Genomic DNA, 27,292 nt, shown 5'->3' on the forward strand with positions numbered 1-27,292 from the left:
GCTGTCCTCCTGCAGCCCATGGGCGGTGGAGCAGATGGCTGCCTACACCCCGTGGAGGACCCCACGCCGGAGTAGGTGGATGCTGGAAGGAAGCTGTGACCCCGTGGGAAGCCTGCACCGGAGCAGGCTCCTGGCAGGACCTGTGGCCCGTGGAGAGAGAGCAGCCCACGCTGGAGCAGGTTTGCTGCTGGTGACCCCGTGAGGGGGCTCACGCTGGAGCAGTCGGTTCCTGAAGGACGGCACCCCATGGAGGAGACCCACGCTGGAGCATTTCATGAAGGACTGAACCCGTGGGGAGACTCGCGCTGGAGAAGTCATGGAGGACTTTCTCCCGTGAGGGGGACCCCACACTGGAGCAGGGAAAACGTGTGAGGAGTCCTCCCCCGGAGGAGGAAGGAGCGGCAGAAAACAACAGTGTGATGAACTGACCCCAACCCCCATCCCCTGTTTTCCCCCTGTGCCACTGGAGGGGAGGAGGGAGGAAAATCGGGATCAAAGTTATGCCCGGGAAAGGAGGGAGGGGTGGGGGGAAGGTGTTTTAAGATTTGGCTTTATTTCTCATTACTCCTCTCTGAGTTAATTGGTAATAAATCACGTTTCCTTTCAGTTGAGTCTGTTTTGCCCGTGACGGTCAATGCTGAGTGATCTCCCTGTCCTGAGCTCAACCCCACAAGCCTGTTGTTATTTTTTTTTCCTCTCCTCTCTCCTGTCCAGTTAAGGAGGGGGAGTGATAGAGCGGCTTTGGTGGGCACCTGGCATTTTGGCCAGGGTCAACCCGCCACAGGTGGTCTGACCAGGTAGTTGGTCTGGGGAAGGAAAAGGTTAGCCAAGCCTGATCGTGCAAGTACCTCGAGCACCTTCAGTTTAAGCATAAGAAGAAACTGTGGCAGTTTCAGCACTTTGGCAGCTGCTAAGTAGAAGAGATGACTGAAGTTGGAAGAAACTAGAACTGAAGAGTCACAGACAGTGGTGACAGTACAACAGCGCTGACATTGTAAAAATTACTTTGTATGGAATTTTTAAATATTCCAGAAGAATACCATTATTTGAGTTGGTGACACAGTGTTTCATGTGTATCAACAATGGAAATGGCACTGTCTTTTCTGAAAGCAAGGCACTGGAGTTATGTTGCTGACAGATTTTTTTTTTTATGTGCACATATTTCTCATTTTCAGTCTGTCAAAAAACACGTATTTATTAATCTATTAGTATCTTACTTGCCAAAAGTCTTGCTAGCTTTCAGTTGTTCAGAAGGTTTTAGTGCCAGCTTTATTCACTGACTCCCAGGATGGCTGAGGTGGGAAGGCACCTCTGGAGATTGCCTAGACCAAACCTGCTGCTTACAGGGGTCTGGCTGGGTTTTGACTGTCTTGAAGGGTGGAAACTCCTCAACTTCTCTGTTCCACTGCTTAAAAACCCTTAGAATAATCATTAAAAAGTTTTCTTATATTTAAGTGGAATTTCCTGTATTTCAGTGTGTCCATTCCCTCTGCATTTCCATTTTCTTGTGTCCATTTCATCCTGTATTTCAATTTGTGTCCAATATTTTTTATCACAGCCATGCTTAATAATAGTTAAAGTATATGTTAGTTATTGTAGTATCATAACGATGGACTTCGCTTACTGGATTAGAAAAAGGTAGGTAGGTTAATCGTTGATGAAAGGACAAAGGTTTTGATTTATGATATTTACTGTCTTAAATACCAAGCTGGTCTGAAATTCTGTCCATGCAACTGCTGACTGGAGAACGACATGGGCTGGTTTTCTGTGTCTGCTCTCCTAACTTGGCTGCTCCTTCAGGTGGTCTGGAGTCAGGTAAGAAAACAAAGAATGCATATTCTTCGTATGATCGAGTAAACAGTGAGTTTGAGAGAAAAAGACTTAAGTATGTTGCTTTTACAAAATAAGAATTCTGCTGTCATCTGCATGGAAGAGAGAGAAAGATTTCTTTTTCCTCAGGGTGTTAGTGCTGCTATTTTTAATGGGCCTGGCTATACATGGGAAGAGCTTATCTTGCATTTTCTACCTAAATAAAATGTCCACTACTATTCAAAGTACTGTTACCAGAATAGCAAGTCTGGGGTTAGAACGAAGATAAGTATTAAAATTTGTTTTGCTACTCCGTATTTGAATGGAAATGTGATTTTTTTTTTTTTCACTGCAACACAGTTTATTTGGTATTGAAATTGATGCCATTTTAGCCACTGGATATAGTTGGAGATGACTGCTCTCTGTTCCTCCAATCCAACTGAACTATTCAATGCCTTTTCTAGTGAAATGTAGTATTTTGCCTTTTCTTGTGATAATTTACTGCAGAGACCAGGAATTTTGGTGATACACAGTATAATTAGTTTGGACAACAAAAACCAGTAGGTTGTTGAAAGTTCATTTCAGCTGTTCATAGCTTCAGGGTAATGTACAGAGCAAGGTGTTACTTAATGTGACATTACTTAAGTGGAATAGTACTATCTATTTCAAGTTGTGCAACTTAACTCTCTGTTTCTGTGAATCCAGCTCAAATCTCTCACTGTGGCAGTCCTATCCTCTTCCTCTCCACTAACACAGGCTCATATATCTCCCTAAGCCAAGAGCTCAACCTCACGTCCCCAACTTTCCCATAGTCCTCCTGTATCCTCTGCTACCCTAACCCCACACTTCCCTCGTATTTCCACTGCCCGTCACAACTACCTGTTCCTCTTTCCAACCTTTTGGAAACCCAAGTCTCAGCCTTGTTTAGATTCCTCTACAGGCTTTGGTAAAGCGTGTAGCAGGTGATGCAGCCTGCTATTAACAGCTACAAGCTATGACGCATTAAACCGACTCGTAATAACCAGCTCCTGTGCGAGAGAGGAGCTTCTGATCACCAGGGCTAATTATTTCATTTCCATGGGCCTTATGGCCAGGAAAAGCTTCTTTTGTACTGAAAGTTATATAGTCTGGTGAAAACACCGGTAAGTTAGGGTGTCTCGTCTAAACTGGCTGGCTGTACTCCCTCTGAAGTCCGTGGCGAAGCAGGGAAATTTCCATCGGGTGATTTATCACGGTCTTGAATAGCTGTCCAAGCTAGGTGAGGTGGATCCTCTTCTGGAGATGCCAGGGCATGGTGGGGGTGCTGTACCTATTTTAGGGACAGATGAATGATGTCTGCAATTACTCGTTTGTTTCTCCACTGATTACTGAGTGAGTCTACTTACCTAGTTTTTGTGTGACTAAAATAGGCGAGATGTTTCCCACCTGTTCAAGAGGCACTTGTATGATCTGCCAGTAAAATGTGCTCACAAGCCACGCTTTGACCAACCTTTAATGTAACTTAATTCACACAAGCCATGTTGTTTGCCAAAGTTACGGAATAATATAAATGTTCAGAATTTTTGGTGTGCATAGATTTAAAAGTAGCATTGGTTCGACTAAACTGGATTCCTCTTGGGCACACCGGGAGTAACCTACTGTCTAGGTTTGAAAGACAGGTGTCTGCGGAGGAAGGCAGGAGCCTCCCTTGAAATGGAAAGTGCAACCCCCTTCCCTCCAAACTATTATAATTTTGAAATTAACGAGCGTTCAGGCAAAGATATGGGGAATAGGAATAACAGTTCTTTACTAATATATATATATATATATAACACAAGGCAGGGAAAAACAAACAACCCACTGGTTTACACTGACAGAGTCAGGAATACAACCTGACCCCCTGTTAGGGGGGCAGTAGCAGTCCGATAAGATGCTGGCTGCAGTCCTCCTGAAGCGATGGATGTAGTTCTGTGGAAGCAGCAATCAGGTAAAAGAGTCTGGTCTTCCTCCGAAGGGCCAGTGGTAGGTAGGTAGCTCTTGTCCTCTGGAACTCCAGTGAGGGGGGAAAAACTCCTCTGGGAATCCAGTGGAAGAAGGCTGCTAGGGTGTTGGAGATCTCAGTTTTTATTTGGCATGGACTGCTTGGCTCCTTCCCCCCGGGCGGAGCATCTCACCATGGGATGGGGAGTCGTGAGGCAGTTCCTTGATGGGCCATTAACAGGAGATAGCCCAGGAGCGAGTTACCGATGGGTCAGGCGATAAGGCCTTGTTGTGCCCATGAACAGGAGATAGTCCAGAGGGGGGAGGCAGGGAGCACCGCCCCACCTGGTCTCAACAGCTCCTGAAGATGGTGATAGAATACTTTTTTTTCCTTTTGGCACATTTTACACTGTAACCCAGGACACCTACCCTTCCTCTGCACCTGACTATGAACTGTGGATCTGGTGTTCATTTACAAAACTTTCAGAGGCTGGAAGTGCATCACATAGGTCTCAGTAGTCAGGCTGGTATTGAGACAGAAGCTGTTGCTACTCAAATAACACTCGTACACAGAGCCAGTCCTTTCGAAACTGAGTATTTTGCTGTTGAGATTCACAGCACTGAAGAGGTAGTTTTGTGGAGGAGGAAGTGGCAAGGAGTGAGGAAAGGGATTCCTTCGGTGTCAGACGTTCAGGGGCGGATTTCAGGCGCTGAGGACCGGCCTGGATTTCAAATTGCTGAGTTTGGTGTTCTTCAGTTATGGACACACGTTTTGGTTTGTGCACCAAAAGTGCTGCTGAGCTTAGCTACCTTGATTTCAGTTTGTGCGGTTTGCTGCTGATAAGGGACCTTTTCCATGAGCTAGCCAGTTTTTACCTTTAGTTATGCTTTCTGATCAGTCAATATGGATATATTGTAGTCGATAATTGTTGAAACTGTAAAAACAGTTTACTCTCCATTAACGGTTATAAGAGGATCCAACGTACGTAGGTATGTTTCTTCTCCTCCAACAACAATCTTTAACAGAAAAGACGATAATGTGATTTTAGTTTTTGAATATTGCAAACTTTACTTGTCATTTTTTCCTTCCACGTTAGCTAGAAATCTGTGTGAGAGCGGGAGTTTAAAAGCAAATGAAGTCTTCAAATGTGTGTTACACACTTTGCCTGTGTACCTTCAGCTTGTTTTACAAACTGCACGTTCATTACAAAACTGGAATACATGGACTGGATACTGCCTTATGCATAGTTGGTGGTAACGAAATGTGCTGAGAGGATCTATGAGAAATAAAACTTCAGAAACTATTGACATCACAGATTTATGGATGATTTGTTTGGAAAAGATGTTCTGGATGCTTGTTCTTTTTCCTGAAGTCTCCATCCCTATTTCTCACGTATCAATACAGACCTGAATAACGCCAGTTAACTCCATGAAATGTGAGATCAAAATCCGTCCTTCAGCATTTGCATCTGCCCGAGCCTGGAAACAGTTTTTCAAAGGTCTCGGTCACTTTTCCACAAAGACACTGGGTTTTTAAGAGTTGGGTGTCTCAAAATCTACCAAATTTGGAAACAACCCCAAACTGTGAAGTACCAAAACAGGGCTGTTTCAGGAGAAATCGGGCCAGGAAACAGATGCTGCTCAATGATTTTTGTAACCGACGCTTCAAGGTCAGACCCCTGCCTTTAGACTGGGCAAGGACATAGGTGGGTGGCAGTTTTCATTAAGAAAATTAAGAAGCAGCAGCAGAAGTTGGTTAAAAAGTTTACTTGTTTATATAACATTTATTAAGCGTTTGATTATGCCAGCTCGTACCAATTAGGCATTATCTCTCTTACATCTATAAATTACGGCCTCTACTTCATTAGGCAAGAAAACCCATTTTCCCCTCTCAGGCAATCAAAACAAATGATCAAAATTTGAATTCATTTTAGTTCAGGTGAGTCAAAATGATAAAATGAAATTTCAGGCTTTTCTATTTACAATATTTTTTTCTGCCATTTGCTGAAGTTTTCACAAGATAGTCATTTCAGGTTGAAAATGAATCTTCCATTAAAAAGCCAGAATAGGAGATTCTGACAATTTCAAAGCTTCCTTTCTGAACCTTTTCCAAATGAAGACATTTCCTTGAAGGGTGGGGGGTTTTTTTCTACATTTGGTTAAAGTTTTTGTATGAATGCCATCAGTTTTAGGGCCTACAGTTGAGTTTGGCCTCAAAACCATTCCTATCATTATGTGCCAAAAGTCAGGTCTAGAAGAAAATGAGCATTTGAATTTCTCTCGAATATTCTGGCCATACTATTTTCTTATCCATCATACAGATGGTAGAAATTACTGCAATTAATATTCTTGTGGACTGCATGGACTGGATTTTTGCCGTTTTTCAACGTTTTGATCTTGTGCTGTTCATTGCTTCTAATGAAGGTTGCAGGTGCTTATCGCACTGGAAAAACAATTCCTAAATGTAAAACTGCACATACAAAAGATAACTATTTATATGGAGAAAGAAAAACAGTTGGAGGGGGCACTATAGTAAAAATAAAAGTGAAAATCCTACCCTGCTTTGCAGAACTGCTGTTGTATCTTACCGTTTGCTATGTCTGTAACCTATATTGTCAGAGCTCAGAATTTAAGGTTTTTTTTTTTTACTTTCACTTTGTGAACTTCTTTTCAAACATGCAAATACAAGACTTCTGATGAGAAACAGGAAAACCCAACCAGCAACAATTGCTTAGAAAGGCTGAACATGATTTTACGCACGGCATGAGAAACAGTTGCATAGTGTTATGCCAAGTGTCAGTCCAAAACGAAGTGTCTAGTCCAATAAAAGAATATAGATTATATTCTGTAGGCATGATAAGGCAAGGAAAAGTGTGCTGTATATATCTCGTTGTATCTTGTGGTGGTCTGTGGATTTCACAAGTTGCAGAAGGAGTTTTTGAGTTGGTATTGCTTAAGTAAAGGGCGCCCAGCTAAGACACTGGACTGGGGCTGGTGACCAGTCTCTGTACCCAGCCCTTCGAAGACATACTGCGTGATGCCAGACCTCTCAGTCTATTCCCTCAGCTTTACAATGAAAAGTTAAGCATAATTTCCATAGGTTCTGTGCAGCTCCTGACTAGTCACTTGGTGTCATAGAAACATACTTGATGTCATAGAAATAATAGGACATTTTTTTCCCATTTGTGAAGGGCCGTTCAGCACCGCCTGAGTTGTGAGAGAAAAACAGTTGGGAAAACCTCACAGAAGTAGCGCTGGGCGACTTACTCGTTGGGCAGCCTGAAGTGGGGGGGATGCAGAGCTGACACAGGAGCAGATGAACATTTCCAGTCAAATGAGGAGGCGCTGGGTCCAGTCAATCCAATACAAAGCCAGGCGCTAAGTGCTGCCAGTCGAGCTTAAGTCTCATCTCTGATACTGCTGAGAGAGTAACGCGAGCGGCATCTCATTATGTGCCTTTCTAATAATATCTTTTTTTCTTCCCCCTCCGCAGCCTGCTCCAGAGACAACTGGTGAGTTCTGTTTAGAGATCTATTTGTATGCACGGGAGGCAGTCAACAAAACCAGCTGCTCATAAACATCGCTAGGACAGACACAGATTTATAATTACTGTTATTGTTATTGCATTAATTTTCACACTTCATAAAGATAACAGCAAGGGCTAATGTCCTGCCTCACTTGTCTTTTTATTTTTCAGAAATAGATCTAGATAGAGGAATGGATCAAGACATCTTTGACATCAATGAAGGTTTTTTAAAATTCCGTTCCTCTCTTAATTTTTTGGGGGGGGATTTTCGTTACGGTAGCCACAGATCAATACAATAACTGAATGTTAATCTCCTCTTCACTTTAGCTTTAGGACTAGACCTTTTTGAGGGAGACATCAAACTTGACAGGGTGAGTTCAAATATCAAATATAAACCCAGAAATGTGTCATTGACTTATGCAATGTAAAGTATCACCGGCATGGAAATGATCGGTGCATCCTGCTCTGACTGACAGTAAATGCTGTTTGTGTAACTATCACCTGAAAATGTTTGGGTGATGGATTTCCACAAAATGTCATAGACAATGAAGGAGTCGGCTGAATTTGTAGAAACAGTATCCAGAATAAGGTCGATTTAGCCCTTAGACCAATATTATTGTCTTCTTGTTTCCTTTACTGTGTTTTTTATATTTGAACTTTTAAGTGATTCAGCAGCACTGATCATCATCTGCACAGGTTTATGCACAAGATTTTTCATTTATCTGTACAATATTTTTTATGAACCAATTACATTTACGGACCAGTGCTGCAAAACCTTCATCATGTAAGTAGAGTCACTAAAACCAATTGAAAAATTGTATCTGTAATACCACATTTTGAAGCATATGTCCAGTATCCCTATCTGATCAGGTGAAAAAACCTATCTGCATAGCAAGTTACATCTCAAAAATACCTAGTAGAAAGCCCCAAAGTGTCTTGTACCCCTGAAATTCAGTAGTGTTTTACTCTGCCTTTTGGTGGACTGCGCCTATCAGTGGAAGCAAGGACAGCACTTGCTAAGGGCACAGGAACAAACCTTTGCATTATGAAAATGTAAAAAATTATTGATCTCTGTACGGTTTTCAGGACTTTAGATCTTAATGCTTCCTACAAGAGCTGAAGCTCTCCTCACACATGCATCAATATCACAAGTAATTTCTATGGAGAATGTGCTGCAGAAGTTGGAGGCCAGTAGAAGGGAGCGGAGGGCTTTCAGACCCGATCCTTAGACCTCTGAGTGATCTTCCAAAGATTTTGAGCTCTTTTATTTCTTGCATGTCTGACATGGACTTGTAGGAGACATGCTTTGCTGTAGTACTGTTGTAGTCCCCGATCCCAAAGCACTTTTGACTAAGGACTGCATACTTATTTTCTTTCTCAACTGCAGGAACGAAACTCCATCATTGGAGACAACTATCGGTGGCCCCACGTTATCCCCTACGTCCTTGATGATAGCCTGGGTACAGTATTTGCCCTTGACAATGTCTGTATGTCATGTTGATTGAAATGTTGAATACAGTGGGATCCTTTGCTCTGAAGCAGGCCATTTCCCACGGCAGGGTTGGGCCAGGCTATGCACAAGCAGAGCGTATCATCTTGGTGTTGATGCTGGTTCCCACCTCCTTTCTTGGCTGCTTCTTATCCTGCCATCGCGATGGCCCAGCGGATTGATTTGGTTTTAAAAGCACAGGTCTGAGACACGAAGCTGCAGTAAGCAGAAGATCAAACAGAGCACAGATCTTTTTAAAGCCGGGAAGCTTACCTGGCCCTTCACCTCATCTATGGCACTGGTGGCAAATTGGCCTGCTGGCAGACAATGCAGTTTGTAATGGCCCGTTGCCGAGTCCCCCAGTGCGGGCCAGGGGCACGTCGTAGTTTGGCTCCATCCCTTGGAACCCACCCGGCTGTGGCTCTGCACGCGAGTGGTGAGACGAGGAGGACTATATACCACACGGGGAGATTGTGCCTTCATTACACAACGTGGGGTCATCTTTCTGGTACATGACAGGAAAAAGACAATTCACTCACCCCCAGTTTAGATTTGGACCTAAACTGGGTTGAAATCATGCAGGTTGCTTAGAGGAGATAACCCAGATATAGTGTTAGCAGTTCAAGTCCTGGAGAGATTCTAGGAGAGACTGGTAGCCTGTGGTCTGCACTAGGTTAAATCCAATGTCTTCAATCCCTGTTTATTTAATACTTTGTCACATAAATCTCAGCAAAGTAAATGAAAGAATTTAGAAAATTAAGAACCGTGTACTATCATATTTTATGTACTCATCAGGTCATATTTTATACGTAAGTACCAAAGAAAAATTACACGGAAACAAAACAAGAGGAAGATATAATGTCACAACAGCCTAATTTATGGTTTTTAGGTCCCTACTCAGGTCTTAATCCAGCAAAAAGCCTCCTTAATTTGATCAAAGATTGCTGGAGCAAGACCCACCCATAGGACTTGCTCCGTACGGATAGTAGTACAAACCTGATGGCTCAGCGCTGACTGTTTGCTTTGCAGAAATGAATGCTAAGGGACTCATCCTCAAGGCCTTCGAACAGTATCGACTGAAAACCTGTATTGACTTCAAACCTTGGGAAGGGGAGAAGAATTACATATCTGTGTTCAAAGGAACTGGGTAAGAGGAATGATGTAAAATAACTTTCATCCTGTTTGTCTTCAGGCTATTTTCATAGCCAGTGTTCACCCCAAAACTCCTATGTCCGATTATAATTTTGTATTTTTGTTGTGTCCATATTTCCTGTCTTTTTTTAACTGGAATTTGTCATCGTTTCCAAAACAGGTATTACCTTGGTAGTAATGAACAATTTCTTGCTGATACTTTTTTTAAATATAACAGAAAATCGAGTCCTTTAAGAGGTAATTTTCTGGGCATGGTAAAAGCTATCAGAAACAGTTGTTTTCTTGACTGGTCTTTGGATATATGGAGTATCACTTTCAAACAGTCATTCTTAGTGTACCTTCATTCTTAGGGAAAAAAAAAAAATCCCAGCAGAAGTGTGATAGTTCTGACTGTGGGACAATGAATTTGTTTGACTGCAACAAATGGAATTGTATTTGAACAATGTCACACCAGCATTCAGATATCACAGCGATATTTTTAAATGCTGCGTGGCACTGAGATGTTTTACAGAGGTTTCACTTTATTTACCTCTTTTGATGAATAGTTATGCTATTCCACCTTAAATTTTGCAAAATAAGACTCCAGTAAAGACGTCAAAATTGCCCCAACTGCTTCCCTTTCTAAGACAGTCTCTGTCAAAGCAGTGCAACAGGAACAGCTATATTCTCCACTCTATGCTGAACCATTTTTTCTTCCAGAAAAGGAGATCAGGGGAAGCTTGATAGCCTGATGAGGAAATTTACTTTCAGAAAATAATTTCCTGATATGAGAATGCATTCATAAATGGGAAAAGATTTTCTGATAATAAAAATGTTTCCCTTTCCCTTTGGCTTGTTCTGAGATATTTGCAGCAGATAATTATTTCAAAATGTCTGTGGTCTCTGGCTTTTTATATTTTTTACTTCTCATGCTGTACACATGACATTGAAATTCAACCCTAAAAGATGTATAAGTGGAGACTTGGGGAGCAATGCATTTTCCTGTGCTAATGACTCCTCAGCTTTTTGAGCCAAATGGAAAACTCACGTAGCTACATTTTTGTAGTCCTTCATCACATGAAGTATGCATTGAATTTGCTAATAATTGTACCTGAAAAAGAACCAGAATATTTAGCCTATGGCAAGTGAGAGGCCTCTGCACAATATTTCATTTATGTGTCTATTAAAAATAGATGAGTCATGGTGATGAAGAAGACAAGTCCCTCCTGTAGGATAACATAGCTTGCCCTCACCGCCTGGCGTGTTCCTTGCCCCGAAATCCTTGCTATCACCTCAGATGACACATCTGTAAAACAATTTACGCTCAGCAGCACTTCTAAAAAGACTGGAACTAAATGGTGCAGTCTCCTGAAAACAGCTGTCCAGCTTCAGTGAGCTAGCTTCGGGCTGGACAAAGAAATTGTCGGGTCTGACCCTGCGTTAACTGCCTTTCATTCCTCCATTCCTTTTTTCTGATATAATGGAGCAAGGTGAAAGGTGGGTAAACCAACCTATTTCCCCTCTGCCATTCCTAATTATTTTTTTTTTTTAAATCAGGTAGGACTCTTCTAACTGCAGACTAAAGACCTCAGTCCAGAGGGTGCAGTGCAGACAGGAGCACAAAGTCCCTGGCAACACCAGCCGAATTCATAAAGTTTTATTGCACCAAGAAAAAGTTGATAAATCATCTTTGCCTTTCCGATCTTGGCCTGCATCTATAAAACAGACGGGGGGGGGGGAGCTTTGCATTAAAAGGATTTGAAGGATTGGTAGTAGGCCATGAAGTCCTTCTCTGGATTATCCTTTTGAATTCAAATTCAGTCCGCCACAAAAAGCAGCCAGCTGCCGTTTTGTTGCGTTGGCTGCCCCGTGTAAAAAATACATTTGTAGTCTCTGATGTACGTACGCGGTGGCATTAATCCCCGTGCAAAGAGCCCTCTCCTTGCCCACATTCTTTACCCACCACCTGCCAAGCCTTGGCTGCTGCCTGTGTGCTGTGATCAGGTGGGTATTTATAACGCTAAGTGAGCAGAGGCACATGTAAGGCTTTCTAGCACCCAGGCTTTCATCTCACCAGCTATCCATGCAGCAGAGGTTAGACTGTGGGTCTGTTTGAAGACCTTTTATTGACTCCAGCCTTTGTGCTGAGCAAAGTACATGAGGGATGCTTGTGGATTACAGAAACGCGGTAGCGTCAGGTGTGGCAGGTGCCTGCAAAGCTCGCAGGACAGTCCAGGAACCTGCAATGGATGGGCCTTTTCTCCCTACTCGTCTGACAAAGAGCAGGACTCATTCAGCAAGAAAACTAGCGTGGTATGGTAGAGTCAAACGATTAGCAGACCACGGAGGATCAACGCTGTCTCTAGTACTTCCACATGGAAAATCACGTTTCCATGGAGCTCTCCTGGGAGGTCACTTCAGCTCTTTGCCATGTGGCACGTGGCAAAGGGAACCCGTGCAGAAGTGGGTTGATACAGATCCTTGGCTAACCAGCTTCGTGCTGGTAAGTCAAAGTGTCTGGGTGCTGATATCGGTGATCTGTGACACTACGGGAAGTTATTTACTGGCAGGACATTAGTACAAAAATGTGCCTAAAATAAGCGGCATCATCGCTATCGATGGCATGTATCTACTTACAGCCTGTCTTCCAAAAAGAAAGCTGGTGGGGTTAGTCAGAGCAGGTAATTCCCTATTCCTCTGGCCTCTGATAGAGCAACCAGCAGTGCAGAAAGCGTTGAATCAGAGGAGATACAGCTCTCACACTGTTGGGAAAGCTGGGCCTTTCCCCCCCCAGTTTCTTCCCTCCTGAAGTCACCGCTAACACGGGGTTCCAGGTGCCCCTCGCTCTGGAGTGCCCTGCCCCACTCACCTAGTTTTATTCTCACTGCTGGGCAACACAGATCATGTACGTCCTCCCTCTGCAGCTGCAGAACGATGGTGGTGTAGGCACCTGGCAGTCTGACAACAAGGGGAAGTTGCATCCCCCGGTGTCTGGATGCTAATTTTGCCAAATGTCCTGGATGTGCCTGTAGCCTGTGCTGTGAAGCCAGAGGGAGCTGCTTTGGTACGAGGTAGACCCAGAACCGTGATGGGCTTCTTAGACTTCGGCACAACACGAGAAAAAGTGGCATAATCGATGGGAGGCCTTGTTCGAGGGAAGCCTGTGAAATTAGGGATGCCACACGTGCTCCTTCTCAGGTCTCATGCTGTGATTTTAATGAGTAATCAATAGCCAAGGCCTGTACTGCTTTGTGGAAAGAGATACAACGGGGACTATGTTACACTAATAAGTTACAGGGTTCGAAGTGCATGGTGTGCTTGTGTTTTTAAATTTCTGGGGTGATAGGACTGCAAATCCTACGGCATATTTTTGTGCCCGATTGATTTTATGGACTTCGTTGGGTAAGTGTTGATTTATTGGCTGCATAAAATATCAATGTAAATGTAGCTCTCTGTGCTTGCTAGTTTGCAGACATGGGGTGCCATTTTATTGGCTTGTGCAGAGAGCTCAATGAATTTTTTTATCCTTTAATAAAAACATCCAGCGCAGCTGCGGCTTCGCTCTTCCTTGGGAGCGCGTGTCAGCAGCAAGTGCTCTAGCGCAGCAGCTCACAAACAGTTAGAAAAGGGAAAAAGCTTGCGAAAAGCACTGTCCAATCCACCAGCCTTTCGGAAGGCAAACGCAGCGGCACAGAAGTGCACCTTGCCCGGCGGCCGCAGCCCCTCACGAGGCAAAAGGCCAAAACCACAGAGAGAGAAGCAGCTGCAATGGCAGAGGTGAGAACGTGCGTGAACCTGGTTCCCCTTACGATAGGGACGGGCTCAGAGTGTGCTCACAGTCACACCCTGTCGTCCAGCTAAAAATTGTTAGTTTGCAGTAATGATTTGCTCTAAATAAGGTGTTCGTAGACTTTGATGTTTACCAGAGTACCGACGAAATCCTCATCAGTTTTCTTCTGTCACAAATAAGCTCCACATTTTTCTGCTAAAGAAAACCCCTTAAAAACAGTAGAGCCAGAGTGGGGGAACTGCATGTTCATCCAAACAGAGCTAAATGTAGAGGGAAGGATCCAGTAAGGAACAGATCAATGAAAAAATGTTCTCTGCAGCAAAACGTAACTTCAGCGCTCAAGTTAAAAATATACCTGTTGGACAGTCTGACCCTGGAGTTCACGTGGCATGAGGATGGTACGTATCTCACAGAGCCCTCTCCCGTTTTGCTTCAATGCCAGCTGCTGGTCCTCGGTGGGAAACCACCAAATGGGGTTGCAGGAGCTCTCCATTGGAGCCAACTGCGACAGGATCGGGACGATCCAGCACGAGTTCCTGCACGCCCTGGGATTCTGGCACGAGCAGTCGCGGTCCGACCGGGACGACTACGTGTCCATTGTCTGGGACAGGATTCAGTCTGGTCAGTCACTGCCCTGATTTTCCTTTCAGGCTCTGGTAGGGGGTTTAGCTGTGGAACATCCCTTCCAGCCGTCTTTTGGTGGTCACGCTGTTCTCTTACCTGGAGTTATTTTTCAGAGTGTCATCTATTTGGGACAGAAAGCCTCGTTTGTGGTTGCTGTGGTTATTCCTTGGGCCACGGCAGTTCCCAGAGCCCTAACGAGAGAGCTGAGCCCTGTTATGCCACTCGTTGTACAGCAGGGCAGCAGAAGAGAATAATTTGGCTCATTTAAACGAATACTCCAAAAGCCCTCTTACAAAAGTAATGGAAAAACCATCCCACTCTGAAAAACCCAGTGCAACCAAAGCCGGTAGAAAATGGTAGAAAATCCTCAGTGAGCACACGGGCTGTCCTCTCCCTCCCCAGCTACTGCACCCAGGGCGGGCAGCAGAGCTGAGAGGGCAGAGCGTGCAGAGAGGGTGGGCAGGCAGCAGAGACCCCTTCCAGGGTCGGCATCACACGAGCGGCGACTCCAGCGTCGCAGCGTGGGAGTGCAAGTGTCGGTGGGTTTGGCACGAGCCTGAGAGCTGGCGCAGGGCTCCTCGGGACTCTGCTCGGTCTCTGCCTCTTCCGCTTGCTGTCGTCCTCTGTGACTTCCAGGCAGTTCAGAAACAAAGTTAGATACGCGGCCTGGATGCTTTCCTCACGCAGGTACGCACAGAAGACTGAAATAATAGATAATGATTAAATCTAATGCGTTCTTATTTAGTTGTGATCAATAGTCAGGTGCATACGCAAGAGTATGTTACAGAAAAGGACTTAGACTCTGTTATTTGCTTTCCATTATATTTTGCTGACTCTATAAGGCCAAGTTGTGCTATTGTTAGCCATTTGGAACTGCTGCAGATTTTCACACTGGTCAGAATATAGCTACTGTATTGTGACTAATTTAAAACACTTAGAACTTTACCTTCCATTGTGTAGTTAGTAACGGTTTTTTGCTCATGCTCCAAAAAATATCTGTAAAGTTAAATTCTGGAAACTTATCTGATGACAGCTCTAACTTGTCTATTGCGAGCTAAAATGACCAGCGACCAAACATCAGAGAATACAGATTAGAAACAGGGAGGCATTACAGTTGCAAAGTGCATTAAGTTGAGTGCTGAAACAGTATCTCCACTTTGGGGTGTCACAAGCCCATCAAAGTTTACAGGTAATTTCACAGGGAAGAGATTTCTGGTAGCAAAAAGCTTTCCTTCATCCAGCAGAAGTCATCGTGTTATGTTCCGGTGGCTGAAAGAGGAAAGTAAATAACTCTAGACTAGCAATAAAATAGTTTTACAGAGTAAGTACAAGCAAATGACTACAAAAATAAATACTTGGGGATCTGATGGGTTCTTTGTCGCTTGAAGCCACATCAAAACTTTGTCCTTTTGGGCGACAAGCAATCTTTCCTTTTATTTTTCCTGTTCAGGTAAAGATCATAATTTCTTAAAATATGACGATACGATGTCAGACTCCCTGAATGTCCCCTATGACTACACTTCTGTGATGCACTACAGCCAAAATGCATTCAGGAACGGAACTGAACCCACCATCGTCACTAACATACCAGACTTCATGGATGTGATAGGACAGAGAATGGATTTCAGTGACTATGATCTCCAGAAACTGAACCGGCTGTACAATTGCTGTAAGTTTCTCCATTTCTTTTAAATTTTTAGCTTCTGGCATTTGAAATAAATGAGGGTGATACATAGATGCTGGACTCATCCAGGCACGAGTGAAAGAGATGCAAACGTATTTGGAGAAGTGAATTGTGTTAAAACCACCAGAAATAACAGTACAGCTAGAAATAACATAGCCCTCCTGCAGAAAACACTGCTGTGTAGCAGTTTCTGTGCAATTTTTGTCTGACCTTTAGTTAAAACCAGCTTCACTCAGCAGCTGATTTTTTGTTCATCCCTTGGGTGGGTGCTTAAAATGTGTGCTTCTGCACAAAGCTGTTTGGTTTTCCCCCAATTATTCCGTCTTAAAAATGTGTATGAGATATCCACTGGTCCCAAAGGTGCCTTTGCCAAATGCTTTTTTTAATTCAGTGTTTTGAAAATTAAGGTTTGCTTATTGCAGCGGAATAACTTCTGCTCTACTATATTCCCAAATAAGCACTGCAGCCGATACGTTAGTGAACTTTTACCGAAATCTGTGGCCCTGTGTGGACTGGCCCAAAGAAAGCAGAGGAATGGATGGGAAGTCTCAGGACCTTTTGACTGTGTGAGGGTTGGTGGGTTGGAGCTGGTATCAGTGTTCCTTTTAGAAATGAAAGAAGTGATCTGATAATGAGCTGGCACCCTCCTGTGCTTGCTAAGTGCCCAGAGTGATCCTGATGACTTCTTACTATTGTGAGTGTTAACCGCCAAGTGCTTTGAGTTATGAACTTTATACCTATGAATGTGGATGGTATTGGAAGCCGCTGATGATTTGGTGTTTGCTTTTTGTTTTCTCTGCTCTCGGCTTTGGACATTCAGAATGAAAATATATGCCGTGTAGTAGAGATTCACAACGTTTTGTTTCTCTCTCTTTTTTTTTTTTTTTTTTTTTTTTTAATATTACAGCCTCCTCCCTGAGTTTCATGGACACATGCAGTTTTGAACTTGAAAATATATGTGGCATGATTCAAAGTTCAGACGATAACAGTGATTGGCAGCGTTTGTCTCAGGTTCCTGCTGGGCCGAACACTGATCACACCAACATGGGAGAATGCGAAGGTATGAGAAACAAATGTTCTTATCTCTCTGGGAAATATTTTCTGCAGAGGCATGTGAGTTGACTTCGATCTTGGCCTTGTTCTCCGTTTATTTGTTCACAAATTACAGTTTATTTTTTAACTAAGCAACATAAATCTGAATACTTAGGGACATCATGTGATACATTCTATTTTCTACTTATTGTAGAAGATTGAACAACCTTATCTCTTTTGATCTGTTTCCTACTCTTAGTGTCACATCCTGAGATATAAACTATATAAAATGTTCTAACCTCTGGTACAGGCACACCAGAAAAACTGCTGCTTTTCTGAATAATTGCTTAGTAAGTCTTTGGAAAGGATTGGGATTTAGAAATTATGTGTATTATCAGGGCTCAGGTGAACAATGAATTGAGAACACAGCCAGTTGTTTCTGAACCTGTCAGAGAAGACTTCACAAGTTCAGGAGCTTAAACCAGTCCTCCAGAGAGTCAGTCAACGGGGCATTACTGGCACTGGGTAAAGAGTAAAAGCCCAGGCTTTTGAGTACAAATTGCTAGAGTCAGCCAAATGAGGAAAAAAGCCACAAGGAGAGTTCTGCCTCTTGTGAATGTGAAGAGCTAACAGTCCTCAACCCCGGGGGGTTTGTGCAGGATCTACCTTACCCTGACTTGACCGTGTCTTCTAGCATTAAGAACACCAGTACACCAGGAACATCTTGTTTTCTCTCTCCACTACTGTTCATTTCTCATGGACTTTTGACAGGTTCTGGCTACTTCATGCATTTCGACACCAGTGCCGGAGCAGAGGGAAGCACAGCTCTCCTGGAGAGCCGAATCCTGTACCCCAAAAGGGACTTCCAGTGCTTACAGTTCTATTTCTATAACAGCGGCCATGAAAACGACCGGCTGTATGTCTGGGTCAGGGAGTATACTTCAGCCCATCCGAATGGTACTTTGAGGCTCATTGAAGAGATAAAAGGTACGGCATAAAATTGTTTTAATCTGTACTCAATATCCTTTTCAAAGGGCTGGGGGAAAATACTGTAGCAAAGTGACTCATCTCCTTGCATTCGTCTTTGTCTTGTCTAACTTTGTCATTGATTCTCTACTGGTGAAATTATACTTGATGAATCCTCAGTCAGCCGTTTTCCTATAATATAATCAATTACCACAAATTACAAACTCTTGCGTTATCAGGACAGTTTTCCCACCAAAATAACCAAAATTCCATGGGCAATCATTTTAACTGCTCTTAGAATTGCTGGTATCAGTAGCAATGGATGAAGTTGGTCATTAGAGTAGATTACAATAAATAAGAAAGTAATAGTAAAGAAATGGAAAGTATAAGTACCCTGGAGTACCTAATATGCCCAGTTTAAAAAAGATAAATAAAATCTAACTTACTTTTAAAATAAGGTTTAAAATGACTTAGCTGGTATATATGAGCAGCAGATCGTGATTTGAGCTGTAGGTAGAAGAAAATAAAGTTCTTACGGTTTTAGGAGCCTATGGCCTGCAGAACTGAGGTCAGTTAAGAGACAAGAGCTCTTTAAGCTAGATTTGCCAAAGCCACCTTATGATTAAATTACTTTCTCAGGTATTTAGCTGTTACTTGGTCTCCATTACAGCTGCAACTAGTTCAAACTTCTGGTTACAAAACGGTCTGAACCAGTTCTTTTACTAAATAGGTATCGAGCCTGCTCTTCTGCCTCCTTTTGTCCCTTTAGGCTCAGCTACTGCTCATGCCTGTTTTTCTTTTCTTTTTTCCACTCTTTTATTCTCCCTGATGCTTTCATCATCCCTGTGTGCCATCAGGAATCATTAAGATTAATATCAGGGCTACTGAGGCAGATGTAGTTTTCGGATCAGTCCAAGCCCTCCAAACTCTTTTGAATCCTACTTTGAAGCCAAGATTAATTTCTCCACGCTTCAGCCTTCTTCACAAATACTCTCTCATGTATATTAGGTCCCATCTCCCATTCTCCCATTTCTCAAGACCCCGATTTCCTTTTAAGTCCCTGATCTCGTGTGTGTGTGTGTCCAAACGGGCACCCTACATAGACAATTTCTGGTAAAACTTTCAGGAATGGTTTAAGATCATTTTCCCCCCTCAGCTGTTTCACTTCTCTCTTCATTCTCACCAACACAGTCAACGAGCTGGAAGAAACAGTGGCACTACAGCCCTTTCCAGCCATGATATGACATCCTGGCTGGGCTGCTCATGGGTTTCGGTTTCGCTGAACCACCACGCTCGAGAGGTTGAGGGACAAGCCCCGAACCCTTTTGGCTGTGGATGCTTTCAGCTGGGAGCAGGGGAGGCTGTGGGGGTGGGACACGTTACAGCACAGTAGCTGATCTGTTTGTGGAACACGAGTCAGAAACCCCAGCCTTGTGTGTAATCTGTGCAGTTCGAAAAAACTTTAGCTCATGCAGAAGGCAATTTAATGGAAATCAGTGGGGTGCTTTTCTTCTCATTTCTGGGTTCGTTTTTTCATCCTAATTATAATGGTAATGAAAAATGGCAAGAAATTAAGACTCGTATCTGAGATCCATGGTGTTGTGTTTAGAGCTGTTACGAAAGTGAAGGATGAGTTCTGTACCTGGGATTGGCACTGCTTGTTCCATAAATGAGCTGAAAGTCTGGTCTCCCATGCCGAGGAACGTAAATCAGCCAGCAAAAGAAACTGTTTCTCTGCACATACCATTAACAAAGGATGTCCTACTGTCACCTGCCTTGCAAAGCCCCTGTGCAGAGGTCTTTGCTTTTGCATAAAACTGCTCTTGGAGTCAAGTGGAATTTGCTAGTGCAGGCACTTTTGGATGCAGCATCAGACTCGCAGTGAGGTTTTATCACATGAAGTGGGTTTTGCAAATGACTGGCTTTGACGTGAACTTAGCACCATTAATCATCTGATGGGTGACTGGTGCTTCTGCGTAGGCAAACTTCCAACAAGCTGTTTAAAGATACAAAACCAACCAAATGAACCAATCTTGTAGTTCTGGGCTCCCAGAATCTGCTGTAGCACTTTTTGTTGAGATATGCTGCTGTTCAGTTATTTGAATATACCTTGTTCTGAAGTTTTTTTCTTTTTAATAATACAGGTGACAGCCATCTTTGCACGTTTAGTTATCACAACATTTATACCAATTTAATGCAACGTTCTTTAAAAATATAAAAGGAAAACCAGTCTTAAAAACCATTAACACTGTTTTCCTTCAAATTAAGCAGCTGCTATGCATATTAAATCTGTTAAAAAAGCTGAAATGAGAAAATACAATCTTGCACCAAAAACATAACATCTACAGGAGAAATATTCCATCACGTCAGTGCCAGTGGAACTGAGAAATTCTTACATGGCTTTGGTATAGGGTCTGCGAACCTGTGCAGTGTTTGATGGTACTGCTGACTCAGAAATCCTTACCCTTGCTTTCCAGGCTCACCAGCGACTTACTGGCAGCTCCATCATGTTTCTTTGAACGTCACAAGTAAATTCCGGGTTGTGTTTCAAGGTGTGAGAGGAAGCGGCTTGTCGAATGGAGGCCTCTCCATTGATGACATCAACTTGTCGGAAACTCAGTGCCCCCACCACGTCTGGCATATCAGAAATTTCACACATCTCCTCAATACAAGTCCAGCAGGGACAGCAGGAAGAATATACAGTCCACCTTTTTACTCTAGTAAAGGATATGCTTTTCAGGTCAGCTTGTATGTAAACGGCACCACTGACAACCCATTTAATTTAGGAATGTACTTGTACTTGATTTCTGGAGCAAATGACGATCAGTTGCAATGGCCCTGTGCATGGCAACAAGGTACCATGATTCTGCTTGACCAGCATCCCGATATTCGTCAGCGGATGTCAAACCAAAGAAGTATAACAACAGACCCCCTGCAATTATCAGGTTAGTTAAAGTCAGATGTGCTATCCAATACCTTTAAAACACAGACAAAAGATAAGGAGTCAAATTTTCTCTTTGTGTAAATTAGTGCTGGTTTTTTTTAGCTTCTGGAACGTTTCATTGGTTTGCAGCAACAACATAACTGATCCACGGACAAGAAAAAATTGAACATGCATGTGGGTTAAGCTGGGACCCTGGATTTCAAAGTTTTCAAAGTTGGTTTACATAAGAAACAGGTGGATGATCCACTCCTAAAATTTCTTTCCTGTGCTCTGTGAAGATGCGTTTATATCTGCTTTCATGAGAATGGAAGTTTTCCAGAAGGCTTGGAAAGAAAAATACTGAATTACCAATGCACACAGTTCATACCAGAGAAAAGTGCAGCTATTAAACAAATCCCCGCCCTCCTTGTAAAAGGTGCAGTGGTGTCAGTGCAAATCTCCAGATGGACAAAGTACTGATTTGTGTTACATAATCTGTACTCGTTCAAGGGATGAGGAGATAAGGAGCAATTGTCCACGATAACTTGGAAAGGAGGCAGTTGAGGTAAAGATGTAACTCTGAGAAACGGTAGGACTCTCTATAAAGAGAGATATTAAGGAATATCCCTATATTCATCGTAGAATAAACATTGGATGTAAGCCAAGATTACTTTCTGCATCAATATAAGGGTTTTGCCAACAGAAACCACCTCCACCACTGAATTAGTTTCCTGGGCTTTCAGATTGTAACGTTAGTCAAGGAAGGAAGGCACAAAAATGTCTAATTCACGGTATTACTTTTAAAAACTTACGATTTACATTCATTTTTCTATGATACTGTCTCTACATGAAAAAAAAGTGGGTACTCTAGAAAGCCTAAATGTCCTCCCTGTAAAGGAAAGACACACCACAGCAGGTCCCCCATGAAGGGTTGATATTTCCCCTGTGCTATGTGCTGTTACGGCCATGGTGCTCAGCCCAGTCCTTCCCTGACCCTGTGAACATGCAGCCTGTTTGCACTCTGCCCCTTCTCCCTTGTTTATTCATATGTTGCTAATAGCCCCAGATTCCCAAGAGAAGCCTCGTAACTGCTACCCTTTCCCTAACCAGCAGAGGTGTTCAAGCAGGCACTTTCTTCTCCTTTTGTCAAATGCTTTCATAGACAGCTTTGAGAGTTAGACCAGAGTTTGATGGAGGGGACATCAGTGGCCTGTGACTGTTCAGGTTGTTCAAGTACCTTATGCCCTACATCCCCATCAAGACAAGGACTGAATTATTTAATTTTACAGAAGGTTTATGTGCTAATCATCTTCTTGCCCACCACACTTTAAAAGAACTGAAAAGAAAATACAACAGGTTTTCAACTAGCCCTCCAACAACCTCATCTCCAGCACGTTCTTTTCTCGATACCCCAGCCTAAAACAAGCCGTTGAAGACCTCCATTGTCTTGTCCATCTCATCAGTGTGCAATCTCGGGCAAAAAAATCTGCAAATGCTGTGGGCATGCCCAGCGTTGTTCCTACTCCTTGTGTTTCAGGTGATTTATTGTCCTCTCGATATCCATGATCTCCATGAGCAGCTAAGCAGAAGCAGGCAAAGTAGGACGCAGCCTGTCTTGATTGTTGATAGAGACTTCAGTACTACTTTGCAGCAGAGGTTATCTGAGAAGGAAGGGACCCTGTTGAGAAAGAAATCCAGAGCGGTCCCACACTCACATTCAGTTAATTTGATCTTTCCAGGTTTTTCATCAACTTATTTTTGGGATAGGCCAGATAAAGTGGGATCCATAGCATCTTTTCCCAATGGAACTATGTTCATGAGAGGTCCAGGAAGTGGGACGAATGCATTTTTAACTCATCAGAGACTCAGAAGCCGCGACTTTATTAAAGAAGACAGCGTTTATATTCTTTTAACAATGGAAGGTATGCAAACATAGCTGGTGTTCTTTACAAGGCAGTAAACATGGTGTCACATACTTACTAAGTCACTAGTGCTGTATATATAAATACACATGATGTACTTTGCACATGAGCAGTTTTGGAACTACGCATGCACCTAATGTCAAATCACATGGTTGGACAAATTTGTGGATAGGTACATGCACCGTATAATTCCTTTATCTCATGTGGAGGTGTATTAAATGATGATAATCCGGGGCAAATTATTTTAAACACTTAAAGTGCTTTTTGAATAAAATTGTGTGTTTCTGAAAAAAATCCAGAGGCCATTTCCCAAATACATCATGCTTCTGAAAGGTAGAGGAGACTATTTATCCGTTACAGCTGTGGACAGCTCTGTGCTCTTTGCTGTCAGAACTTATCATTAGGATAAGAGGAAGCATAACATGGAGTAAAGACCTTGTTTCTTGTGTTTTTATCATGCAGATATATCACATCTACTACCAACTCAGCCAAGTGTTTCACCCACTTTGGTTGTGAATACATCCAGTGCCAACACCATCAAACCTACCCCTAACCCTAGTGCCACCACCAAGCCTACCACTAGGTCTACCACCACCACAACACCCACCACAACAGCCTCTACCACCCTGACAGAAAAGCCAGAGACAGAGGTTCCGAATTTCTGTTCAGACAACCCTTGTGAAAATGATGGTGTCTGCGTTATTGTGGATAGAGCACCGGTGTGCAGGTAATTGCTTTTATTCACTCTCAGATTTTAGGACGAGTAATGGAAGTTTCTGGTAGAATAAATCTTGGTTCCTAATAAAAGGAAAGACAGGCTGTAGCTGATTAAGGCAAAAACTTCCAACTGCTACTGCGAAATGAAACTTGTGACCAGTTTGGGCGACAGAGGTCCTAACCTCAGCATTTGACCACTTTGAAGTTCTCTGCTTGACTTCCCTGTAAATTCTGTTTTAAACATGTTTATTGTTTTCAGTAATGTATTAGTCCTGACCTCAGTAGAGATGTCCCTGCTTATTGTAGGGGGGTTGGACTAGGTGACCTTGAGAGGTCCCTCCCAACCCAATACATTCTGTGATTCTGTGAGTCTATGATATTATAAAATTAACTGTGCATCTCCTTAGAAGTCCCTATAGCAAAATTTAGAAGAGTAAATATAGATGCGGTTGAAACAAAAGAGCATTTATATTAGTAGAAAAGATGTTTAATACCTCCCAGGCAGGAAGCAGCACAGACAATATTTTAGAATTTGATTCAGAGTGTTGTGTAGTGCAAATTATGACCATGAATTACCAAAGGGTAGTTGATTGCCTTTGAAGGAAGCAGTGAAGGCTGAGGACTAAAAGGATTGTTTGCCCTGCAAGAAAATTAGTATCAACTTTTATTTAATTCTCTGTGAATACATTTCTGTAGCCCACCTGGCTGATTAGCACTGCTCCAGCTCTCAAACAAGCTCTAAGGCTAAAGATAGTAACTTCATGCAATGCTGTGCCAGGGCAGGTAGACTCGGGGGGTGCTGCAAGGCAAACACTTAAAGGCCGAGAGCAACACGAACCAGGATGACTCATTAAGTGTTCTGTCTCCCCGTTTAGAAACCTTTTGAAAAACAGTTCTTGTGCAGCCCATCAGAAGCAGGTCACAAATATGAGTAAATATGTTCCAAGAAGACCAAAAAAAAGTTACGATGAATGCTATGCCTGATTTCAAGGTTACAGAGAGAGAACATTTATTTTCTGACATCTCTGGACTACTTGGAGCTCTAGTGCCTGTGTGACCTACTTTCCATCCCAGAGAAGTGTGTGACCAGCAGTCAGTTTCCATTCTGACTTTCTGTTGGGAAACGAGGGGGATGTGGTACATAACCGTTTAAGCCGGGTCACGTGAAGTCCCCCAACAGGCAGTATCCTTGCAGCGCACTGCAAACGGACTCATTTTTGGGGTTAAATGTATAGTTCTGAATAAATGGTTTAGACAGGAATGAGAAAAGTGGTAAGATTAGGAGCAACCAGTGTTAGAAACGTAGGGGCAGATGTACACTCAACAGCACTACACATTCATTTTGGTTTTCCACTTAGATCACTGGGACCCTCACATGCTTGCTACATATTGTTTTGGAGCTGATAGTGATGCTGGATAAAGTGAAGGAATCAAAACTTGGAGGTTGTTTTTAGTCCTAATACCAGCCAACTGCTAGGACATTCATTTATTTTCTTATCTTCTTGGGGGGAGAGCAGAGGCAGCTCACACAAGCTCTTTAAATTTGAAAATAAACCCCTTTTGACCACGAGAAGTTCTGATTAGAACGTACCACATCTACTAGTGGAGAAGGGAAAGGGGAATGTCGTGGGAACATCTTCAGCTGGATCAGCCCTAGGACCGGGGAATTCCTGCACCTAAGTTTTGGTTCAGCTGCTATCTGGTCAGCAATGCCTTGAGAGTCTGGCCCGTGGTCTGCACCCATGTATCTCGTGGGTTCGAATTGCTGCATGAGGTGAGCTGAGAACTAAAAAAGCAACGAACTCGTGAGGAAACAGGTGGATGAAGTTTTCTAGAGGGTGGTAAATGTGGCTTGACTGGATAACAATAGCAGTGTAAACCTTCTGGACCAGTTGCCCGGGGAGTTTATTCAACTCCTTCCTATAAAGGCTTTTTTAAACTGACAGTGAAGAAGACAGAAGGGCTTTGTGTAAAAGCTGAGCATGACAAAAGGCAGAACAGCATCAGGATATGAAGGTAACAAGTAATACTGGAAGCAAGCAGTACCTGACAGTGGTTCTAGTGACAGGTATCAGTTTCATGGAGCAGAAAGTGAGGTTTCTGTCAATGAAAGTGCTATAAACTTCAAGAAAAAGAAAGCAGACAAGTGAACCAAGTGATCCAGAGGGCCTCTCTGTTGGTAGCAAAAGATTCTGTAGATAAGCTGTGGCCAAACCTTAAGTAGCCAAAAGGATCAGGATGGTGCTTGGGTTGTCTGGCACAGGTGCTCTCTGGGGATGTGACCTGTAAAACAGTGGGAAGCGGAAAGAAGCACATCCAGATGTATAAGGACAGTGGGCCACTCAAGACAATTTTGAAATAGAAGCCTATTTTAAGATAACTTCATTGTGCTTTGGGATATAGAAACAGTGCATCAGAGACTCTGCTTTTCTTAAGTAGACCTTTTCACGCCTTCAACCTTTAGATGATAACACAGGTTTGTATTTTACTTTCTAGATGTCCAGCAGGTGATAACTGGTGGTACATGGGAGAAAAGTGTGAAAGGAAAGGCTCAACTCAAGAAAACGTCGTAATAGCTGTTTCTTCAACCATATCTGTGTTTGTTGTAATGCTTATTGTCACTGTCACAACTGCAGTGTGCCTTAAAAAGAAATACAGCCAAGGGAAGAAAAGTGGGGAGAGCCTGACTCTAGAAGAAGTAAGTATATTGCCTCTTTCAACAAATATATATATATACACATATACATACATACATTTACTAAAAAGTAAACAGTCAAATTCAGTGAGAAGTAAATTGGAAGATGTCACATTTTTGAAGTCTGAAGACTCCAGCTTAGGAATGAAAGAGCTCCATTAAGTGCTAATAATTTATCAAACGCCCAAATGCCACTTCATTCAAAACCTGTTCTCCTCCATCTCCAGCACTCCTACTGCCCCGAGGGCAGCCTACATTGAGTGGGAGGGCATGAACAAAGGGGCTCATTTTCAGTTTGTAACTAAACTGTGTTTTCAGCTTAGTGGGCTTGTATTTCATCTATCACTGCATTTCCTACTGAAGATTTCCCCTTAAAACTCCTGGATATGGTGCTAAAAAACCCAGCATAAAATGTCAAGGCAAAAATTAAGTCTAAAAATCAGTTTCCCTCTTCAATGGCCATTTTTTTATGCAAGGAGCAAAGTAGCCATGGAAATCATGACTTAGGGAAAGGTAAAAGACAGCAGGTTAAAACTATGTGAATGACTGGATCCGAAAGGCCAAGTAGTGAATAGCAGCAGCATTTGGGCTGGTTTCTGCAGGAAATTTTATAAATTCCGAGGCACATGGACTTAGTTTACATAGACTTAAACTTGGAAATAGCAAGAGTGACCTAAGTTAGAGGGACACACAAGGCACAGGAGAAATTCTGTAAGCGAATTGAAGAGGAACGGCCTTCCAGATGGCAGAGTTCCATTTTTAATTTTGTGCTGATATTCTTTGTGTTACATCCTGTTGAGGTGCAGTACCCCTGTGCAATGCCAGATACCTGACACTGTTACTTTATGACCTTCCAATACGTAATTTTGGTTTCTTTGCAAGTAATACTCTTAAATTATACACATTTCCCTTCCCTAGACATATTTCTCTTCCCCACACACATATTTCTCTTCCCCTTTTAAGATGTGGCTTGTGTTTTGTTTGTTTGTTTGTTTGTTTTCATTTAGACTAGAACAGCCTTCTGA

The 27,292-nt window shown here is 42.8% G+C and overlaps 1 protein-coding gene across 1 annotated transcript; it reads left to right on the forward strand.

Moving 5' to 3' along the window:
- Positions 1-1,752: 1,752 nt before the first annotated feature.
- Positions 1,753-27,292, forward strand: MEP1B (meprin A subunit beta). Its single transcript, XM_086472638.1, has 15 exons — positions 1,753-1,815; positions 7,262-7,280; positions 7,466-7,516; positions 7,622-7,665; positions 8,682-8,754; positions 9,813-9,930; positions 14,147-14,325; positions 15,779-15,997; positions 16,920-17,072; positions 17,816-18,031; positions 20,488-20,955; positions 22,673-22,855; positions 23,318-23,582; positions 26,069-26,270; positions 27,275-27,292. Exons 1-15 carry the CDS (start codon positions 1,753-1,755, stop codon positions 27,290-27,292), a joined length of 2,271 nt encoding a protein of 756 aa, XP_086328764.1.

Source organism: Leptosomus discolor, chromosome 13 (assembly GCF_034619465.1).
Source record: "Leptosomus discolor isolate bLepDis1 chromosome 13, bLepDis1.hap2, whole genome shotgun sequence".
Classification (NCBI taxonomy): Eukaryota; Metazoa; Chordata; class Aves; order Leptosomiformes; family Leptosomidae; genus Leptosomus; species Leptosomus discolor.